At 40.0% G+C, this 17,500-nt stretch overlaps 1 protein-coding gene across 1 annotated transcript in view; it reads left to right on the top strand.

Moving 5' to 3' along the window:
- The first annotated feature begins 4,240 nt into the window (after positions 1–4,240).
- The window catches only part of Glyp (glycogen phosphorylase), a 17,922-nt gene continuing 4,662 nt past the window's right edge, over positions 4,241–17,500 (top strand). Inside the window, exons 1-4 of the mRNA XM_068369255.1 lie at positions 4,241–4,549; positions 4,922–5,053; positions 11,241–11,352; positions 17,299–17,500. The exon at positions 17,299–17,500 is cut by the window's right edge and continues 25 nt beyond it. Coding sequence (XP_068225356.1) covers positions 4,295–4,549; positions 4,922–5,053; positions 11,241–11,352; positions 17,299–17,500 — 701 coding nt within the window. The 5' untranslated portion in view covers positions 4,241–4,294. The remainder of the gene's footprint in view (positions 4,550–4,921; positions 5,054–11,240; positions 11,353–17,298) is intronic.

Raw genomic sequence — 17,500 nt, forward strand, 5'->3', positions numbered from 1 at the left:
TTTTTTATAATGCATAATTTCTATCATATTTGAAACTGAATATTTTAAAAGAAATACTGGGAAAGTTTAATGGAAACGGCAGTTTTGTACAACTGTTCATAATTATTTGCTTAAGCTAAGTATACTTCATTATTAGCAGTGAAGGTTTAAACCTTAAGGTGTTTCCTTTCTTTTGGGGTTTCCTCTGGTAGAATTTTATGATTGTATAGTCAGTCTAAATGCAGTAAAAGAGTATATACTTTAAGCTTAGTATTGTTGCCATTTTCATTCCATAGTGATATACCATAGTGAATCATTAACTAGATTTTCTGTAGACAAACTTAAAGCTTGTCGCAGAGTTGATTTGCCCATAAGCTGCATTTGCTTTTTAACTTACTTTCTTTTCCTTGATTCTTGCTTCTTTTCTTCTTGTATTCCAACCTCTTCCAATAACTTAACCCTTTTACCCCCAAAGGACATACTGGTATGTTTTACAAAACTCATCCCTTTACCCCCATGGACGTACCGGTATGTCCTTGCAAAAAAAATGCTATAACATTTTTTTTTTCATATTTTTTATAATATTTTGAGAAAATTCAGGCTTTTTCCAAGAGAATGAGACCAACCTGACCTCCCTATGACAAAAAATAAGGCTGTTAGAGCAATTTAAAAAAAATATACTGCAAAATGTGCTGGGGAAAAAATAACCCCTTGGGGGTCAAGGGTTGGAAATTTCCAAAGAGCCTGGGGGTAAAAGGGTTAAGGTACCTAGGACAACTGGCAAGTTTTCCCCCAGATGCACATTTAGATACCTGCACATGCTCAGTACTGAGCTATAAAGAGAGCGGGTCACGTCGGGCTGTTTAAATTATTTTTGGACGATTTTAGGACATAATATACCATAGTAAGAGTTTTCCCCTAAATATAGGAGGGTATCATAATTTCTTGGGAGTAAATTTTGAAATTTAAAAAAATCTTAAATTTGTTCAATCTGCCGTAAGGGATAACTCGATCCTTATTACATCATCTGTAAAAGGATAACTATAGTCAATTGTTTTTAGTGAGGCAGTTTTGCACCGACTCACAGGGGTGCCCTTTTAGCGCGTAAAAGTTCCCTGCTGTCTTATTGGTTAGAATTATCTTGTCCAACCAATCAGCAATCAGGACGCTTTTCAGAGCTAAAAGGCATCCCTGCGAGTCTGTGTAAATCTGCCTCGCTAAAAAGAATTGACTATAGGCAGAGATGTTAGGAAATATTTGAAATTCCTTATTTATTTGTATAGATGTAGACCTATGAATTACTTCATATTTTATAGAAATAGAGTATCTACTTAGTTTTACTCACACCAAAAGGTTAAATTTTGAGCACATTTTGCTATATATTTTTTTTTTAAATTGCTCAAACAGGCTTAATTTTTGTCCTAGAGAGGTCAGGTTGGTCTCATTCTTTTGGAAAATGCCTGAAGTTTCTCATTAAATCATCAAAAATATGTAAAAACATGTAATTAAGTGTTTTTCAAGAATGTACCGGTACGTCCTTTGGGGTGAAAGGGTTAAAATAACGATCTTACAAATGGAAAATTACTTGTTTAGAAAACAGAAATTTCTTTCATAAATGGAAAGAAAAAATAAATAGAAACCTATTGACGTTTGCATTGGTTTGAATTTGCATCTTAAGTGTACGTAGACGGCACCCTTTTTGTTACATCACTAACAACTGGTTTTGGAAGGCGCATATGAAAATTGCAGTCGTAATTCCTGTTTCATCTTGACTGAAAATGAGCTCTGGCCGAAACACCTTTGGTCTGTAAGTCAAATATGTCTCCCCCAGCATTTTTTCCATCAAGCTTAGTGCTTTTTCTATATCGTTTCATGTGAGGGAAGGGAAATCATAGGATATGACTTATTAAATCCAGCCATTCAATCCTTTGCCACATTGTGGTGCCAGGACTGTGAGCCTTTTGTTTCTTTACTGCATATTCATAGGCAAACTCCCTTGCTTCTGTTAGAGAGACCAAGAAACTTGAGGAAGCATGTTTTGATATATTTAATAAAGCAATTTTCTTAATCGGTAAAACTCTGAAAAATAAAACGGAACCGCGCCTGTCCAATCTCGGTGAGGGGTTAGTGTGATGACTAGAAGGCCCTGCTGATAATAAACTACGATCCCCACTGGAGCCCCTGTACCAAATGTCGATGCGAGGGTCATCCCTCAGCCTCGAGGGTAGGTCTATTCTGAAGTGAGGGGGAACGGCAGGGGTGATCCTCTCCAAGGCAACCTGGACCCAACGGTGTAACTGGTCCTGGCCTGATGGCTTTTGAAGGGTGAGACTAACTCGAGGGACGGAAACCTGGACCTATGCCTCTTCCGGCCAAGGTCCTCCATCCCGTCCCGTCAAGGAGAAGAGAGGTCCCCCGACCTTTGGGCTGGAACCACTTCAGTAACTGGCTTCCCTACCCTTGACGATGACCCTGGGTGGCCAAGCACAGACCAGAAAGAATGAGGATCCCTGTAAGGAGACCTGAAAGTGTGAGGGGGGTGCCCGTCCAGGAGTCCGTCTGCCAGTCTAGGATAACTGGAGAAACTCTTGAAGTGACGATGACGGTGGAGGAGTGGCTACTAACCCACGTGGCCTGTCAGGGCAGACGAGACGGTTGGAGGGCTAGTCAACGTGTTCCAGCAAGGTCGCCCGCAAAGCGGCCTGGGCACCCACGTGACCTGTCGAGTCAGGAGGAACAGAAGGGCTCCTCTCCGATGATGCCCTTGACGATGACCTGGACCCCTACTACTCTTCGAAGGAAAGAGTTATTTCTAGGACTTGGTTTTCTTTGTAGACACAAGAGTCCATTGCCAGTCAGGCCACACAACGCATTCCAGACAGGTGTCCTCACGAACACACACTCGACCCCGAAATGAAGTGCACAAAAAGTGAGGATCTTTCACCATGTGTGTAAAAGAATCCCCACAGGACTTAACCACAAATGCCTGGAGGACAATGTATCACATGGTCGGGCACCATGCTGAATGGAAAGCAAGTACCACAATCACAAACACAATGTGAGAAGGAAATGCAGAATGCAACACAAAGGAAACACCGGTCAGATATGGGAGGAAAGACGCAAGACCTCTCCAGTGGTCGACCAGATTCGTAGTGGCGATTGTGCTTGACCCAGACCGGGTGAGTACTCTTACAGGGGTAAGAGAGTACTCACCCGGTAGGTTTTGAGGCTACGGCCAGATGTACCATATGGGGGGAGAACTGGGGAGGCCTAACAGAAAATTCTAGTCGGTACGGGGGCTAACGTCCCAGATCTCCTAAGGAAGTTCCTCGCAAGTATAGCTAGGAAAAATATAAATTACTTGAAATGTTCTATTTCAATATATTCCTGTACCTAATATAAAATCTTTATTCATTTTAGTACCACAAAATTACTAGTTAGCTTGAACTTGTAAAGACGAGTAACAATAACTGGCTGTGGTAGGCTACAATTCTACTAACCTTATGAAATAAAGCTAGTATTATAGTAAAATTATAATAAACAAAATGCATGGGGTACTTTGAACCATATGGTAGAGTACATTGGGCCATGTACAATATGTCCCTTTAATGGCCCAGTGTCTCATTTTCTGTAATTAGAGAAACTTGAACACTGATATAGGCCTTTTTAAACCTAATAAATCTCTAAGAAGTCTTATCTTATCCACTAAGTATATTGTTTGTGTGAATAAAATTTATCAGGTAAATGAATATTATGAGCATGATTGGTACTAGTCTGAATAATTGCTTTGGAGTTCACATTTCTGGCAGTGGGATTTTTACATGGAAGTCACCTGGGAGAAAAATAGAAAACTGTTCCTGAAAACTTTTAACCCTTTTACCCCCAAAGGACATACTGGTATATTTCACAAAACTCATCCTTTTACCCCCCTGGACGTACCGGTATGTCCTTGCAAAAAACTGCTATTTAATTTTTTTTGGGCATATTTTTGATAATTCTTTGAGAAACTTCAGGCATTTTCCAAGAGAATGAAACCAACCTGACCTCTCTAAGACAAAAATTATGGCTGTTAGAGCCATTTAGAAAAATTATACTGCAAAATGTGCTTGAAAAAAATAACCCCTGGGGGTTAAGGGTTGGAAATTTCCAAATAGCCTGGGGGTAAAAGGGTTAATGGATAAATGTATCATTTTCCAAGATACCCCTCTCTCCCCTCGCACATAAATCCAATCCATAAACTAATATTTGATGCAGATCACTCAATGCCTTTTTTTTTCCTTTTCAGCGTGTCTACTACCTGTCCCTAGAATATTACATGGGACGCTCTCTTACGAACACTATGATCAATTTAGGCATCCAATCTGCTTGTGATGAAGCGCTTTATCAGCTTGGCTTGGACATAGAAGAGTTGGAATGCTTAGAAGAGGATGCCGGGTTAGGTAATGGTGGTCTCGGTCGCCTAGCCGCCTGTTTCCTGGATTCGATGGCTACCTTACGAATGGCTGCCTACGGCTACGGCATCCGCTACGAGTACGGTATCTTTGCACAGAAGATTCGAAATGGAGAACAGGTACTGTGTTCAGTGATAAAGTCAAGATACTGCATGAAGGGCTGATGGTTCTTTTCTTTTTCAGCTTATCTGTAAATATGATTTGATTTTTATATTTATTTTTTCCTGTACAGTACAATGTTTATTTAGAAATAACTGTATTGTTTGTTGATCAGTTTGTTCAGTTAGCATGTGAGATTTGATTGATAGAATATACAGTACGGATTATATTCTCCAGTTATAATGTGCACAAAAACCTTAACTACTTACTTAATGTTTTCTGTATCGATCATGGAAAATAGTTCACTAAGTTTAGATGGGCATTGCAGTTGATTAAAAAAGTTTTTAGCTGAAAATTTTTCCTAAAACTATTTATGGTTCATTGTTTTGCAGGTTGAGGAACCTGATGATTGGCTGAGGTTTGGCAATCCTTGGGAAAAAGGAAGACCCGAATATATGGTGCCTGTTAACTTCTATGGTAGAGTAGAGGATACTCCTCAGGGCAAGAAGTGGCTGGATACACAAGTGAGTTTGTTGCTTTTAGTAACCATACAAATGGGAGACCATTTTTTATTGATTTATTTTTTTTAGGAATATGCAGGACTGAAGCATGTTCATAATAAGTATGACCACACTTTTATCTATGCTGACATGCTCAACAGACTGTGTTGAATAGTTGCTGATTGAACAAAGCTGCTTCTGAAAAATTGGCGGCTTTACCGTGAGGGTCAAGTTCTGTCTTGTATATTTATTCATTATTTGGTTCTACCCCAAGTTGTGTGTAGTGTGATCCATATATGTAGTACCCTTTTTCTGAATGGCATCATGGTTTTTTTTACTATTCATCAATATCATCAAAATGTAGTGAGCTCAATTTATTGTTTGAGGAAATTTTTAATACTTTTGTCCTTGCTAGGAATTACTGTAGTCAAGTATTTTTGTTGTCTTGTACGATAATTGAAAAGTGATTTGTTCCATAATTGGAATACAAACCTACGCTATTTATAAGGAGCCATTAAAATTTTAGTGAGGGTTAACTACAAATTCCGCTAGTTAGGGGGGTAGGGGGGTAGCTTACCACCGCTCCCACTCACACTGCTTTTGGCTCGAATGGTGAATGGTTGTTGCCGTTCTTCATCCTCACCAAGTTATTTATGGATTGCCAAAAATGCTTTTTGTTTGTGCTTTCTCTTTATTAGTGTGTGTTTGTGTCGACTTCTGCCTACCATGCATACCTGACCTGGAGTTGAAGGCCAGCCCTGCGGTACCCTCATGTCTGCCGTGGACATAGATCGTCGTACCCTTTGTTTCTCCTGCATAGGTCAACAGTGTGATAATGAAAAAAAGTGTAGTGAGCGTCGGGAGTGGTCTGCCTCCCAGTGGGAAAGATTTGGGTGCTGGCGGAAGAAGTCAAAGTGGGATATTTCTCCCTCGAGGACTTCTTTGAAAGGAAAAAACCCCAGGGCTGCTCCTTCCGTTTCCCAACCTTTTTTCGAAGCTCCTACTCGATCTGCCGCTTCTGAATGACCATCAAGTAGTAGCGCAGGCCCTTTAATTGATGGTTAACCTCGGTCCTCGAGAGATGGTGTAGCTTCCCCTAGCGAAGCAGCCCCACCTCTCAAGCCGGGTGAGGCCTTGTGTCTTTCTCCTTTTATTCAGGTGTCGTTGTTGTTGGGGTTTCTGGGTCCACCCTCCAAGGACTCTTTACTTCAGCTCATCATCCGTGGTGCTAGTGTGCAGCCTTCGTCGACTTTGAAGGTGGATCCTCTGTTGTATGTCGACGTAGTGGTGTCTGAAGTGTCTTCGTCTGCTGCTGCTGACGCCCCTGCGACTTCAGACTCCTCGGCTGTTGCTGCCAACTGCACTTCCCCCGTTCCTAATAATCCTTCGAGTGGGAAGCAAAGTCTCTAATCTCTCTCTTGCGAGTGTTTCTTTTCCTTGGAGGAGTTCACTCATAAGAGACTCCTCTGCATAGGACTGCTGCTTCTAAAGGTCAGCTTGCTGATACACTGGCCCCCAGAGGGCATCATCGATCTCGCAGAGCTCACCCTCGGCTTCGCCTTAGAGGTTATCCTTCATCATCGGGGAAAAGCCGCCTATTCGGCTCTTCAGTCTTGTCTTCGCAGCCTTCCCCCCACAGAGGAGCCTCCTCTTCCATCATCTCCTGGCCCTCAACCTTCGCCTGTTCCTGGACCTTCTCCTGACGATGCTGCCACTACTTCTTAGACTTCTGCCTTGGACTCTTCAGCAGATCGCTTGCGATCCCCTTCGGAGGATGTTCACCCCTCCAAAGGGCACATCCCTGTTCCTGCATGGCGCCGACCTTCTGACCTGCCTTCTCTGTTCCTGGCTTGTTATGCTTCTAAACATCACTTGCCCTCAATAACACGTTTCAGACCTTCGGCTGGGCGCCGGGGCTCATTGGTGCACCAGCGCTTGCCAACATCTCGCCAGCGCATCAACGCTCTACAGCATGTTAGTACTCTTCATCGCTCTCCAGTGCATCAGTACTCTCCAATGCCCCAGCAGTCTCCTGATCGCCGGTGCTCTTCAGCACCTTCTCGCCGATCGAAGAACCACCGTATGCTGGCTCACCAGTGCTCCCCAGCGCGACAGCACTCGTCTGCGCTCTCCAGCTCGCAAGTGCTCTCCTTTGCACCAGCGGTCACCTGTGCGCTAGAGCTCTCCTTTGCACCAGCGGTCACCTGTGCTTGCTTGCGCGCCAGCACTTCTTTACGCTACCGCGCTCGCCAGCGCACCATTATTCGCCCGCTTACCAGCGCTCTCCTTCACAGGGCTTTCCTGCGCTGTCCTGCGCATATGCGCTCTCCAGCTCGCCAACGCGCCAGCACTCGCCTGCACACTTGCGCAAAGGTCAAAAAGAACAAAATGGCAAACATTTTTACAGGTCACTATCGCCCCATTCCCCTCCCCGCAAATGCATTACACTACGCCCGCTGGGAAAAGGGGGAGGAGGCTCCACTCAAGGGTTCAAGATTATGAAGATTCCATCTTAGGAGGACCCACCGCATCAACCATCGGTCGACTCCTCACAGGGATCCATTGGTCCCTTTCTCTTCAGGAGCTCATTCTGACAGTGCCACCATCAACAGACAGCCTTGGTTGAGTGCCATGGTCAGTGCAGGTGTGCAAGCCTTCTGACCTACTTTATAATCTTGCTCTTCAAAGACCTTGCAGATCTCATGCAAAGAACCTTGGCTGCTTCTCTCTTGAAGGGAAAAAGAGTAGTCCCAGACACTGTAACATCCCTTTGGGTACACTGACTCCTGTTAGGCCTTTGAGGCCTTGCCCACCTGACTCGCCCTCCGGACACACTTCTGCCTCACCTCTGTCGAGGGAGTCTTGCGAGGTTCGAATTTCCTCTCTTCCACCTTCGGAGGAAAATTCTTCGTGCACAGAGAGTTCTCCACCACCGGCGGAAGTCAGGAAGGACAACCATATCCGGCCTTCGATGCTGGAGTCCTATCTCCTTCCCCAGAAGGAATCAAAGGACTCTTAAGACACTACCAAAGTCCTCTTCAAGGACCTCCAGGCCTGTAGGAACTACCAGTCACTCTAGGAATGTTCATGGCCCGCCCCGAGAGGCTCTTTGTGGTGGAAGGAGACTTTGCTGCCAATTTTAATCTTTTTGTTCGTGTAAAAGCAGGTTCTTACCTCTGTGATCCACTCGCTTTCCTCCATTCCATCAACCTCACAGTAGTTTTCAGAAGTGCCAAGAAAGGTCATTGATAATTGGAAAATACAGTTATGAATGTGTAAGCCCAGATTCAATCGGACAGATGTTGGCAGTATTGGTGATAGTTGGCCATTGGGGAGCATAATTATTGTTGCCAAAGTTCATCTAAATTCCATGGAATTCAGTTAGTTGCCTCAACTTGTAGGTGAATATAGAGGTGGCAAAAGTGCACGTGTACTAGAACATTGTGTCGAACAAATACTGTAGTCTTGGAAAATGTTTCAGGAGGAATAAGAAATTCAAAAGAAAGATCTCAGTTGAGAGGTATATTTATTACTTTTGTCTGGGACAAGTTAAACCACAGCAGGATTTGCATCCCTCCCTAGACAAGACCCAGTCATGGTTGTGATTGTCAGGAATTTAGCAAAACTGCTCCACATCTGAATGAGAAGTCATTTGGCTTCACAACATAAATCACTTATAGTGAAGCCCTTTATAGCTCGGCAAGCTAATTCCAGCTCAGGATAGAGCAATTCAGTAGTGTACTACTGAACAAGGCTTCACCAGTGAAAGAGTCAGGATTGATGGAAGAGACGCCCAGATCAGTCTGTGGTAGTCGGAGACCTTCCCAAATTAAAAGAAAATTACCCTGAACTTTATCCTTTTTCGATTTCATGTTTGGACAATGACAATCCTCTTTAAATCTCTTGCAGAAGGCTGTTCTATGTTTTTATATTGTATGATTGGTTGAAAATTGCTAAAGCAAGTTGATCAGTACAAGATGATGACCAAATGACAGGATATAGGCTCCTTCCAATTTAAGAGTCCAAGATGGGTAGGTTAACTACTACTATTATTCCATAAAATTATATCAAAACTGATAAAATAGAAGAAATTGTAATATTTTATGGATTTAGGGCTGGATAAGAATTTCCAGTACAGGTATTACCAAACCTTGGGGCACTGACTTAACTTGACAGTGGAGGGCCAGGAAGACAAATTCCAGCCAATGAAACTTTTCACTTTTCCCCATTTTTTGGTAGATGCATTCATTTTGGATGACCTTAAGGCCAAAATATTTTTTAAGTGACACCTATACTGAATGTCTTGCCAAGATATGTTAACAAGTAGCATCGTGATAAAAAATCAGGTGCCATTACTGGTCATTTGACCAGTAGTAAATGGTAGCCTTACTGGTATGGCTGTAGAACCAAAGGCACTGTCGTATCTCATTGGAGGTACAGTTATCAGTTTGGACATGTTCATAGGCTTTTAAGATTGCAATCTTCCCTTAGGCATCCATAGATTTCCAGAAAAAAAAACTGATAGTCTACTTCAAAGTGATTTGGAGTGAGTTTATATTACCTCTTGATAGGGCATCATACCCTTGGGAGACATTATAGTCTTGGTCTCCAAGGTATATGGCCGAAATTCCTGAGACCAATACGATAATCCATGTACAGTAAACTTGCTGTAATTCTATGGCAAACACTTGAAAAGTCTATGTACTGGCCTTCACCACTTGGAATTAAAAGCCACTTTATTTTAAAGATTAGACAAATTGTCAAATGTACTTAAAACACGTATGGAAAAAATTGTGCTCTATAAGTACAAAATTTTATTTGTAATGTTCCTGTCAGTTTGTTGAGTAAAGTTAGGCTAGCATGATTATATCGGTTTTCATAAATATATATCAGGATAGCCTAAGCATGAATAGTACTGTATTGTAAAGAACAATTTTTCAGTGTCGACATAGGTTAGTAATAATTCAAGATTGATATGCTAGGCTAACGACTATTTTCTTTGTCTGATAGCATACATTTAACATTTTATAGTTATACAAAGGATAGTGAAGGTTAACCAGTTGATATTTCAAGTAAAATAGTATTTTAATCTATTAACTTTGAATTAATTATAAATATAAGAATTTTTGTAATATATTCATTTTTTTCATCTTGGTTCCAGATCTGTACCAGGCTAATTGATGCCACATAAACTTATAAATAAAACAATAATGGCAGCTTTATATAAATTATGATAAATCATTATTTTTGGGTGTCTCTTTGGATTTTACAGTACATTCTGATTTTTATCTATTGGTTTTGCAAGTTTAATTCTACAGTTGGCGAGCTTTCTTAGTCATCATACCTATAGTCCATTTCTTTTAGCGATTCATATTTGCACCGACTCGCAACGGTGCCCTTTTAGCTCGGAAAAGTTTCCTGATCGCTGATTGGTTGGGCAAGATAATTCTAACCAATCAGCGACCAGGAAACTTTTCCGAGCTAAAAGGGCACCGTTGCGAGTCGGTGCAAATATGACAAGCTAAAAAAAATGGACTATAGTATGATTGGTGCAAGTGTAAATAATTACAAAGGATGAAATTGCTTTAATTGTCAAGAATCCTTTATTTTTTTTTTTTTTTTTACTCTTAACTTGAAATTGCTATAATGAAATGGGTCATTTTGAATTTGAATAATTTAGAATTTTCTTAATAGTCCATGTCTGTTAAATGTGTCCATTACGATTACAAAGACTACATGAGGCTTATTTGTATAGCTTTTCTGCAGTTTGGTTCACATAGACCATGTCTGTTAAATGTTTCCTTTACTCTTACAAAGACTACACGATGTTTATTTGTATAGCTTTCCTGCAGTTTAGTTCTCATAGTCCATGTCTGTTAAATGTGTCCATTACTCTTACAAAGACTACATGATGCTTATTTGTATAGCTTTTCTGCACTTTAGTTCACACAGTATTAGAGTAAAATTGCATTGTTTTAATAGAATACCCATTTTTCAGAAGGTTACTGTAATTTTAACATAACTGCTTTTAAGACTCGGAAAGGCTGAAGCAGTAACAGCACATGCAAGAGCTGCTTTTTAAGGATAAAACATCCATCTTTAAAGTTTTATGATTGAGAGAATGCTGTAGATAATAAGTTAAACTGCATCAGATTTTCTTTGTCATATTAACATAGGATAACATTGTTTCTGTCTTCCCACTTAATTCCAGATTGTCTTTGCTATGCCGTATGATAACCCAATTCCTGGATACCAGAACAACGTGGTGAACACCATGAGGCTATGGTCCGCCAAATCTCCCCATAACTTCAACCTTAAGTTCTGTGAGTACTAGACTGAAAATATTTTTGATACCATTTATGAATGGGAGTAAAACTTGTGGATTTTGTAAATTATATCATGGCACTTTCTTCTTTGATAATGCACGTAATATTTTATTCGGGCCTTGCGTTTTATTGTTCTAAGTTTTAACCTGAGCTGTGGACTGATTGAAGATAGGGTAAACCGTTAAAAGGGTGTAACATATAAACGGCCACTTCTCTCAACCATAACATGAAGTTTTAAGGGAATTATTGGTTTTTCTCAACTTTATTATGACCTTCCTGTAAAATGCTTGGTATTGGAAGCATGTCCTAATCCCAGCTTTAGCCTGAAAAAATAATGCTTTTTACATGAAAGGTTCGATGCTTTCTGCAAGCACATTTCTAGTGCAGACCAATGATAAAGGAAATCGGTAATGGGTCTTACATTTAGATCCAGCAGGTGAAATAAAAATTAAAAAAACTTTTGATAATAACTGTCGCTATATCTCTCCTCACTTGTTCAGATTTTTCTTCAGAAGTTTGGTTTGATAGACTTGGCCATACAATTTTGTAAGTTTTTAACATTTTCCCCATTTTCTTTCAACCCATTAAATACATGCCCTTGACCAAAGAATGGAACCATCTAGTGGTAAGGAGTCCAGGGCTGCTTGTCTCAGATACAGTCTTGGTTTCAATGTAGATATTATCCCGCTCTTGATTCGTGATGATCATATTGCTGACTCCCACACACTGTTGGAGATGGGTCACAATAGAAAAGAGGAATAAATTTAAATACTGCACAAGTAATACAACAAGGTTAACGATTAGTAACCTGGTCTAGATCACTTGTCATGATTACTCTGACCAACCATTTAAAATCTTGTCTGAGCTACAGTTCTCCAGACTGCTTACTAAAGTAATGAAAAAATGCCATACATTATATTGTTTTTTTAAGTGTTACTTCAGATTTAGCTGATATTTGATTGATTCTATATTGAATATTAAATACAATACCCTTTTCATAGATAAGAGTAATAAATTAACTGAACTTTAAATTACTTAGCCATGTCCCCTGCCACCACCAAGGGCCCTAGAGCCCATGCCTCGGTAAGATGATGATCGACAAAAACAGACTTGGTACGCCATCGAGCTGTTGCTAAAACTTTTTCCAAAGAAAGATTTCTACAGAAGTTAAGGGAAATGGCTGAATTAATATCACGTACATTCTCTTTCATGAATTTTATAATTTTTGGATCTAATTCCTTGTGAGCTTCTGCAACCAAATTTCTAACAAAGAATGATTAGCATTTTTGGTCATTCAGCAATTAGGAACCCTCGCCCCACAGCACAGTTTAGGGAAACTACCTCAACTACCTTTCAATTTGTCAGAAAAAACTTGTATAGCTTTTAATGGACAAACAAAACTGTTTTAAACTGAATTGTCTTCATCCCATTTTAGTAAAGGGATATGAAAGAATGGAGGCAGACTGCCTTGAAATCATTACTGGCTCTAAAGTGAGTCAATTGAGTTTTGAGAAGTCAGGATGCTGTCATTTCAAAATTCCAAAAGCAGGTACCTGAGACGGAAGCTAAGAAGCTTTGCAACTCTTTGATGGACAGCTCCTCCCTCTTTAATGTGGAGAACATCGAGGCACTTGCTGAAAAATGGAGAAAGGCGAGAAATTACTTAATCGGCAACTTAATTTTGCTCAAGCTGTCAAGATTCCACTAAAAAGTAGTAATCCATTACCCCTTACAACCACAGAGGGACTAAAGGTAACACCTGCCCCATCAGGTACATCTCCCTTAGTGGAGGTGGCCAAGCCATCTGGGTCAAGTGCTCGACCTGTTGAAGCCTGAGCACAAACCTCCAAGGAGGTCAAGATAGCTTCCACCGCCTCAAAAGTACTATTTCAGCCAGAATGCTCATCAGGTGCATCTCCCTCTTGTTGGTGGCCCAGCCTTCTGGGTCAAGTGCTCGACTTGTTGAAGTCAGAGCATGATCCTCCAAGGAGGTCAGTATGACATCCATCACCTGGAAAATGTCTGAGGCAGAATCTCTACCTGACTTTTGGAGGTTGGAATGAGAGTTTCCAAGAGGAAAAGGCTCCTTGTCCTCACAAAACAGCAAGTGCCTTCCATTTCATATTCCTAAGGTTGACTCATATAAAGGTCACTGAAAAAAAGAAAAATAAGTGGTGGCCTAGTAAAGCCTTCCATCTCTAGGCCTTGCATGGCTTCATCTGAGAAGTCCCAAAAGACAAATGAGACACAGGAAAATAATAATAAAAGATAATGTCCATCCTCCAGTGGACTGCAGAGGTATAGATACTAGTATTGATCATATAAAGATTTTAACCAGTGACTCTGATACAGAAATAATTTGTCTACAGGAAACTTAAGATCAGCAACAAACCATTTAATCCTGGACTCTCTAAATTTTGTAGATCCCCTCCTTTGCAAGAAGCTATAGCTCAAGGTGGCGCTAGCTCAAGGTGGCTTAGTTTTTATTATTCACAAGCATGTAAAATTTTAAACCATCTCCCTCAATACACCATTACAGGCATGTGCTGTTAGAACGCATATCGGGGGAAAAATCGCTTTAAGCTCGCTATATCTTGAACCCTCTTTAGAACTTTTCCTCTTAGACTTTGGTGGGAATCCAAGAAGTCTTACTCTCTGACCTCCAAGACCTGATCAATCAGCTCCCTGCCCCTTCTATTATAATGGGCGATTTTAATGCAAAGCATGCTTTTTGGGAGTGGAAATGTGTGCAATAGATGGGGTAATCTCACTGAAGAATTATGCGATAAAAATATTCTAATACTAATGAATGATGGTTCTCCATCTAAGTATGATGGATTCCACATTTCTACATAAGCCATTGATTTGTCGATCTGTTCCTCATCCATTTGATTAGATTATTTTTGGTCAGTCAGTTGACACCTACATGGCAGTGACCATTGGCCAATAATGTTAGATTATTCCCACAATATTCCTTTTCAGTCCACCAAATTAGAAGATAGAGGAGGCAGATTGTACATCCTATGAGAACTTTACACACTGATAGAAAGTATGGCGACTTTACATCGCCAGTGCATGCTTATCGAAACCTTTCAAATGATATTGATAATATTGCCAGCTAATTTATACCTAAAGCATGTGATTTACCTCATCGCTCTGTAGTTCCTTGGAGTAACAATGTACCAGTGCAAGGAAAGTTACCCAAACTTGCTTCAGAAGATATTCAAAGAACAAACTATGATGCAGATTGAATAGTGCACTTCAGAGCTTGTGCCAAACAAAAAAGAACCTTTTAAAAAAGCAAAAAGAGCATCTGGAGTAAATAAATATAAAATATCAATACAAAACTCCTTCAAAGAAAATATGGGACAAGATTAAAAAAACTTAAGGCCAATTTGTCTCTTGGCCTTTACCAATGTTAGGGGAAAATACAGTATATATCTGACTGTAAGAATGTAGCAGAGCTACTTGTTAAGCACTTTGCTCATGTTTAAAGTTCTGACAATTATTCCCCAGCATTTTAATAAATTAGAGCATCAACAACTGTTGTTCCTCCTCCTTCCAATACTGTAGCTTGTGACTTACCTTTTAGAATGGAGGAGATGCAAACTGCCATCCTTAGGTGGTATTTACCCCAAGCGAGGAGGGCATCTGATATGAAATTATTTCACATCTGTCAGTGGATACTAAGGAATTTTTATTAGAAAACTAAGGAATTATCATTAGAAACTCTTAATGGTCTCTGTTCTTCCCATATATCATCATCATCATCATCATCTCCTATGCCTATTGATGTAAAGGGCCTCGATTAGAATTCGCCAGTCGTCTCTGTTGAACTTTGAATTCAATACTTCTCCATTCATCCTCTCCGATTAAACGCTTCATAGTCCTCGGCCATGTAGGCCTGGGTCTACCAACTCATCTAGTTCCTTGTGGAGCCCAGTTAAATGTTTGGTGAACCAATTTCTCTTGGAGTGTGAAGAGCATACCCAAACCATCTCCATCTACCCCTCGCCATGATCTCCATGTGGCTCTTGAGTAATCTCTGTAATAGTTTAATTTCTAATCCTGTCCTGCCATTTAACTCCCAATATTCTTGTGAGGGCTTTTTTTCTCAAATCTAGTTAATCTGTTGGAGAGAGTTTCATTGTCATACCATGATTCATGTCCATACAGTAACAGACCTCACTAAAGTAATATATAGCCTGATTTTTATATATAATTTCAGGTGATTTGATTTTCAAATTTTACTTCTGCATGGGCTAATTCTAGGGGATTCTTATTCTCTCAGAAGACTAAAGCCATTTGTTTTACTCTTGCTCATAAAAGAGAAGAGATCTCCACCTTTTCTTAAATGATAGTATTTTGCCATTCGAGAATAGTTTCTTGGAGGTAATTTTTGACAAAAAATACCTCTGGTTCCCATCAGTGTTTAAGTCACTGAATATCTTGAAAGTCATATCACATTTTGACTGTGGTGCGGATCGAACAGCTATACTGTACTGTACTTGGAATTTATACATCTTTGTGTCTGAGCAAATTAGACTCTGCTTGTCAAATATATGGGTTAGCTACTAAAACTTTGGCTGGAAAACTTGATCTTCACAATGAGGGGATCTGCATCTGCACTGGTGCATATAGAAAATCTCCCATTGGTAGTGCGTATATGGATTTTGGCATGCCTCTTCTTTCCATCCGCACAGATGAATTAAGTTTGAGGTTTCAAACTAGGTCTCTCACTTTGAAAAACAGTCCTAACAGTATGTTAGAGCTCTTTCAGATCAAGCTCCTAACAGATCTAGAGTGCCCAAGCCTTTGGGAATAAATCTGAAAAAAGGATGCCATAGAGGCAAGTTTGTTAACAGCACATAGCAGAGGTAGGATATCCCAGGTCTCCTCCTTGGTGTAATCCACCTCTTAAAGTATGTTTTACGACAGGAGGGAAAAATCCTGTGCTCAGTAAGGTAATGAAAAGTGATTTCTTAAAACATGCTGCTCAATATCATGGGATATGTTTTTAGTGATGGTTTCAAATTGGGAGTTGGAAGTGCTTTTGTGTTGGATATAGTTACAAGAAGGAAATTTCCATACTTTCATTCAGTATTTACTGCTGATCTATATGCAGTAATTCTTGCAGTCCAACATGATTAAAAAGGGTGATCAAGATGGTTTTTATACAATTTTTACTGATTCCAATAGTATTTCACTGTTAAATAAATTATGCCATCCCATCATTCAGTACAAGAGGTGTAGGACTGGTCAGCACTACTGCGCTCTAGGAAGAATATCAGAAGAATGTGTTAATTTCTGTTCCTAGCCCACGTTGGACTGGATGGGAATGAAAGTGTAGATAAGGAAGCTTCAGGGCTACTTAACACATCCCCCCATAAGTATTCCTTACAAAGACCTTAGAAATTATATAAATTTTCACTGTAAGAATAAGAGGCAGGCTCAATGATCTGAACTGATCCTGATACAAAATTGAAGCCCAGTCTACCCTTCAGTGGTCATCTTATAATTCTACAAGTAGGAGTGATTACGTAATTTTAACCAGACTGCATCTCGGCCATACACATGCAACCCCCAGTTATTTAATGAATACTTGGGAAGGGAGACAGACCCCTCTTTGTGATACCTGTCAAGTGGCTATTAATATTGAAAATAGTTTAGTGGAATTTTCCTGTTTTTATCTTCAGAAGAAACTCTACTCCAGGACAAACCTTTGAGATATAAGGGGGGAAATCTGTAATACCCTGCTTTTTTGTAATTTTTCCTTTGCCTATATCATACACATAGTGCTAAGTTTTTTATTCAATTGATTAACTGGGTTTACATAGTTTTATTATTTTTGCTTTAATTTAGTTATAAGTTTCATATTTTTGTATCTAGTTTCCCTCAAGATTTATTTATATTTTTAACATTCTTTTCTTTTTTTACTGACAGTTAATGATGGTGATTACATCCAAGCTGTTCTGGATAGAAACTACGCTGAAAATATTTCTCGTGTTCTTTATCCCAACGATAACTTCTTTGAGGGTAAGGAATTGAGGCTGAAGCAAGAGTATTTCATGGTTGCGGCAACTCTACAGGATATCATTAGACGCTTCAAATCTTCCAAATTTGGATCCAAGGACCAAGTACGAAC

The sequence above is a fragment of the Palaemon carinicauda genome, unplaced genomic scaffold (genome assembly GCF_036898095.1).
Source record: "Palaemon carinicauda isolate YSFRI2023 unplaced genomic scaffold, ASM3689809v2 scaffold437, whole genome shotgun sequence".
NCBI classification, from domain to species: domain Eukaryota; kingdom Metazoa; phylum Arthropoda; class Malacostraca; order Decapoda; family Palaemonidae; genus Palaemon; species Palaemon carinicauda.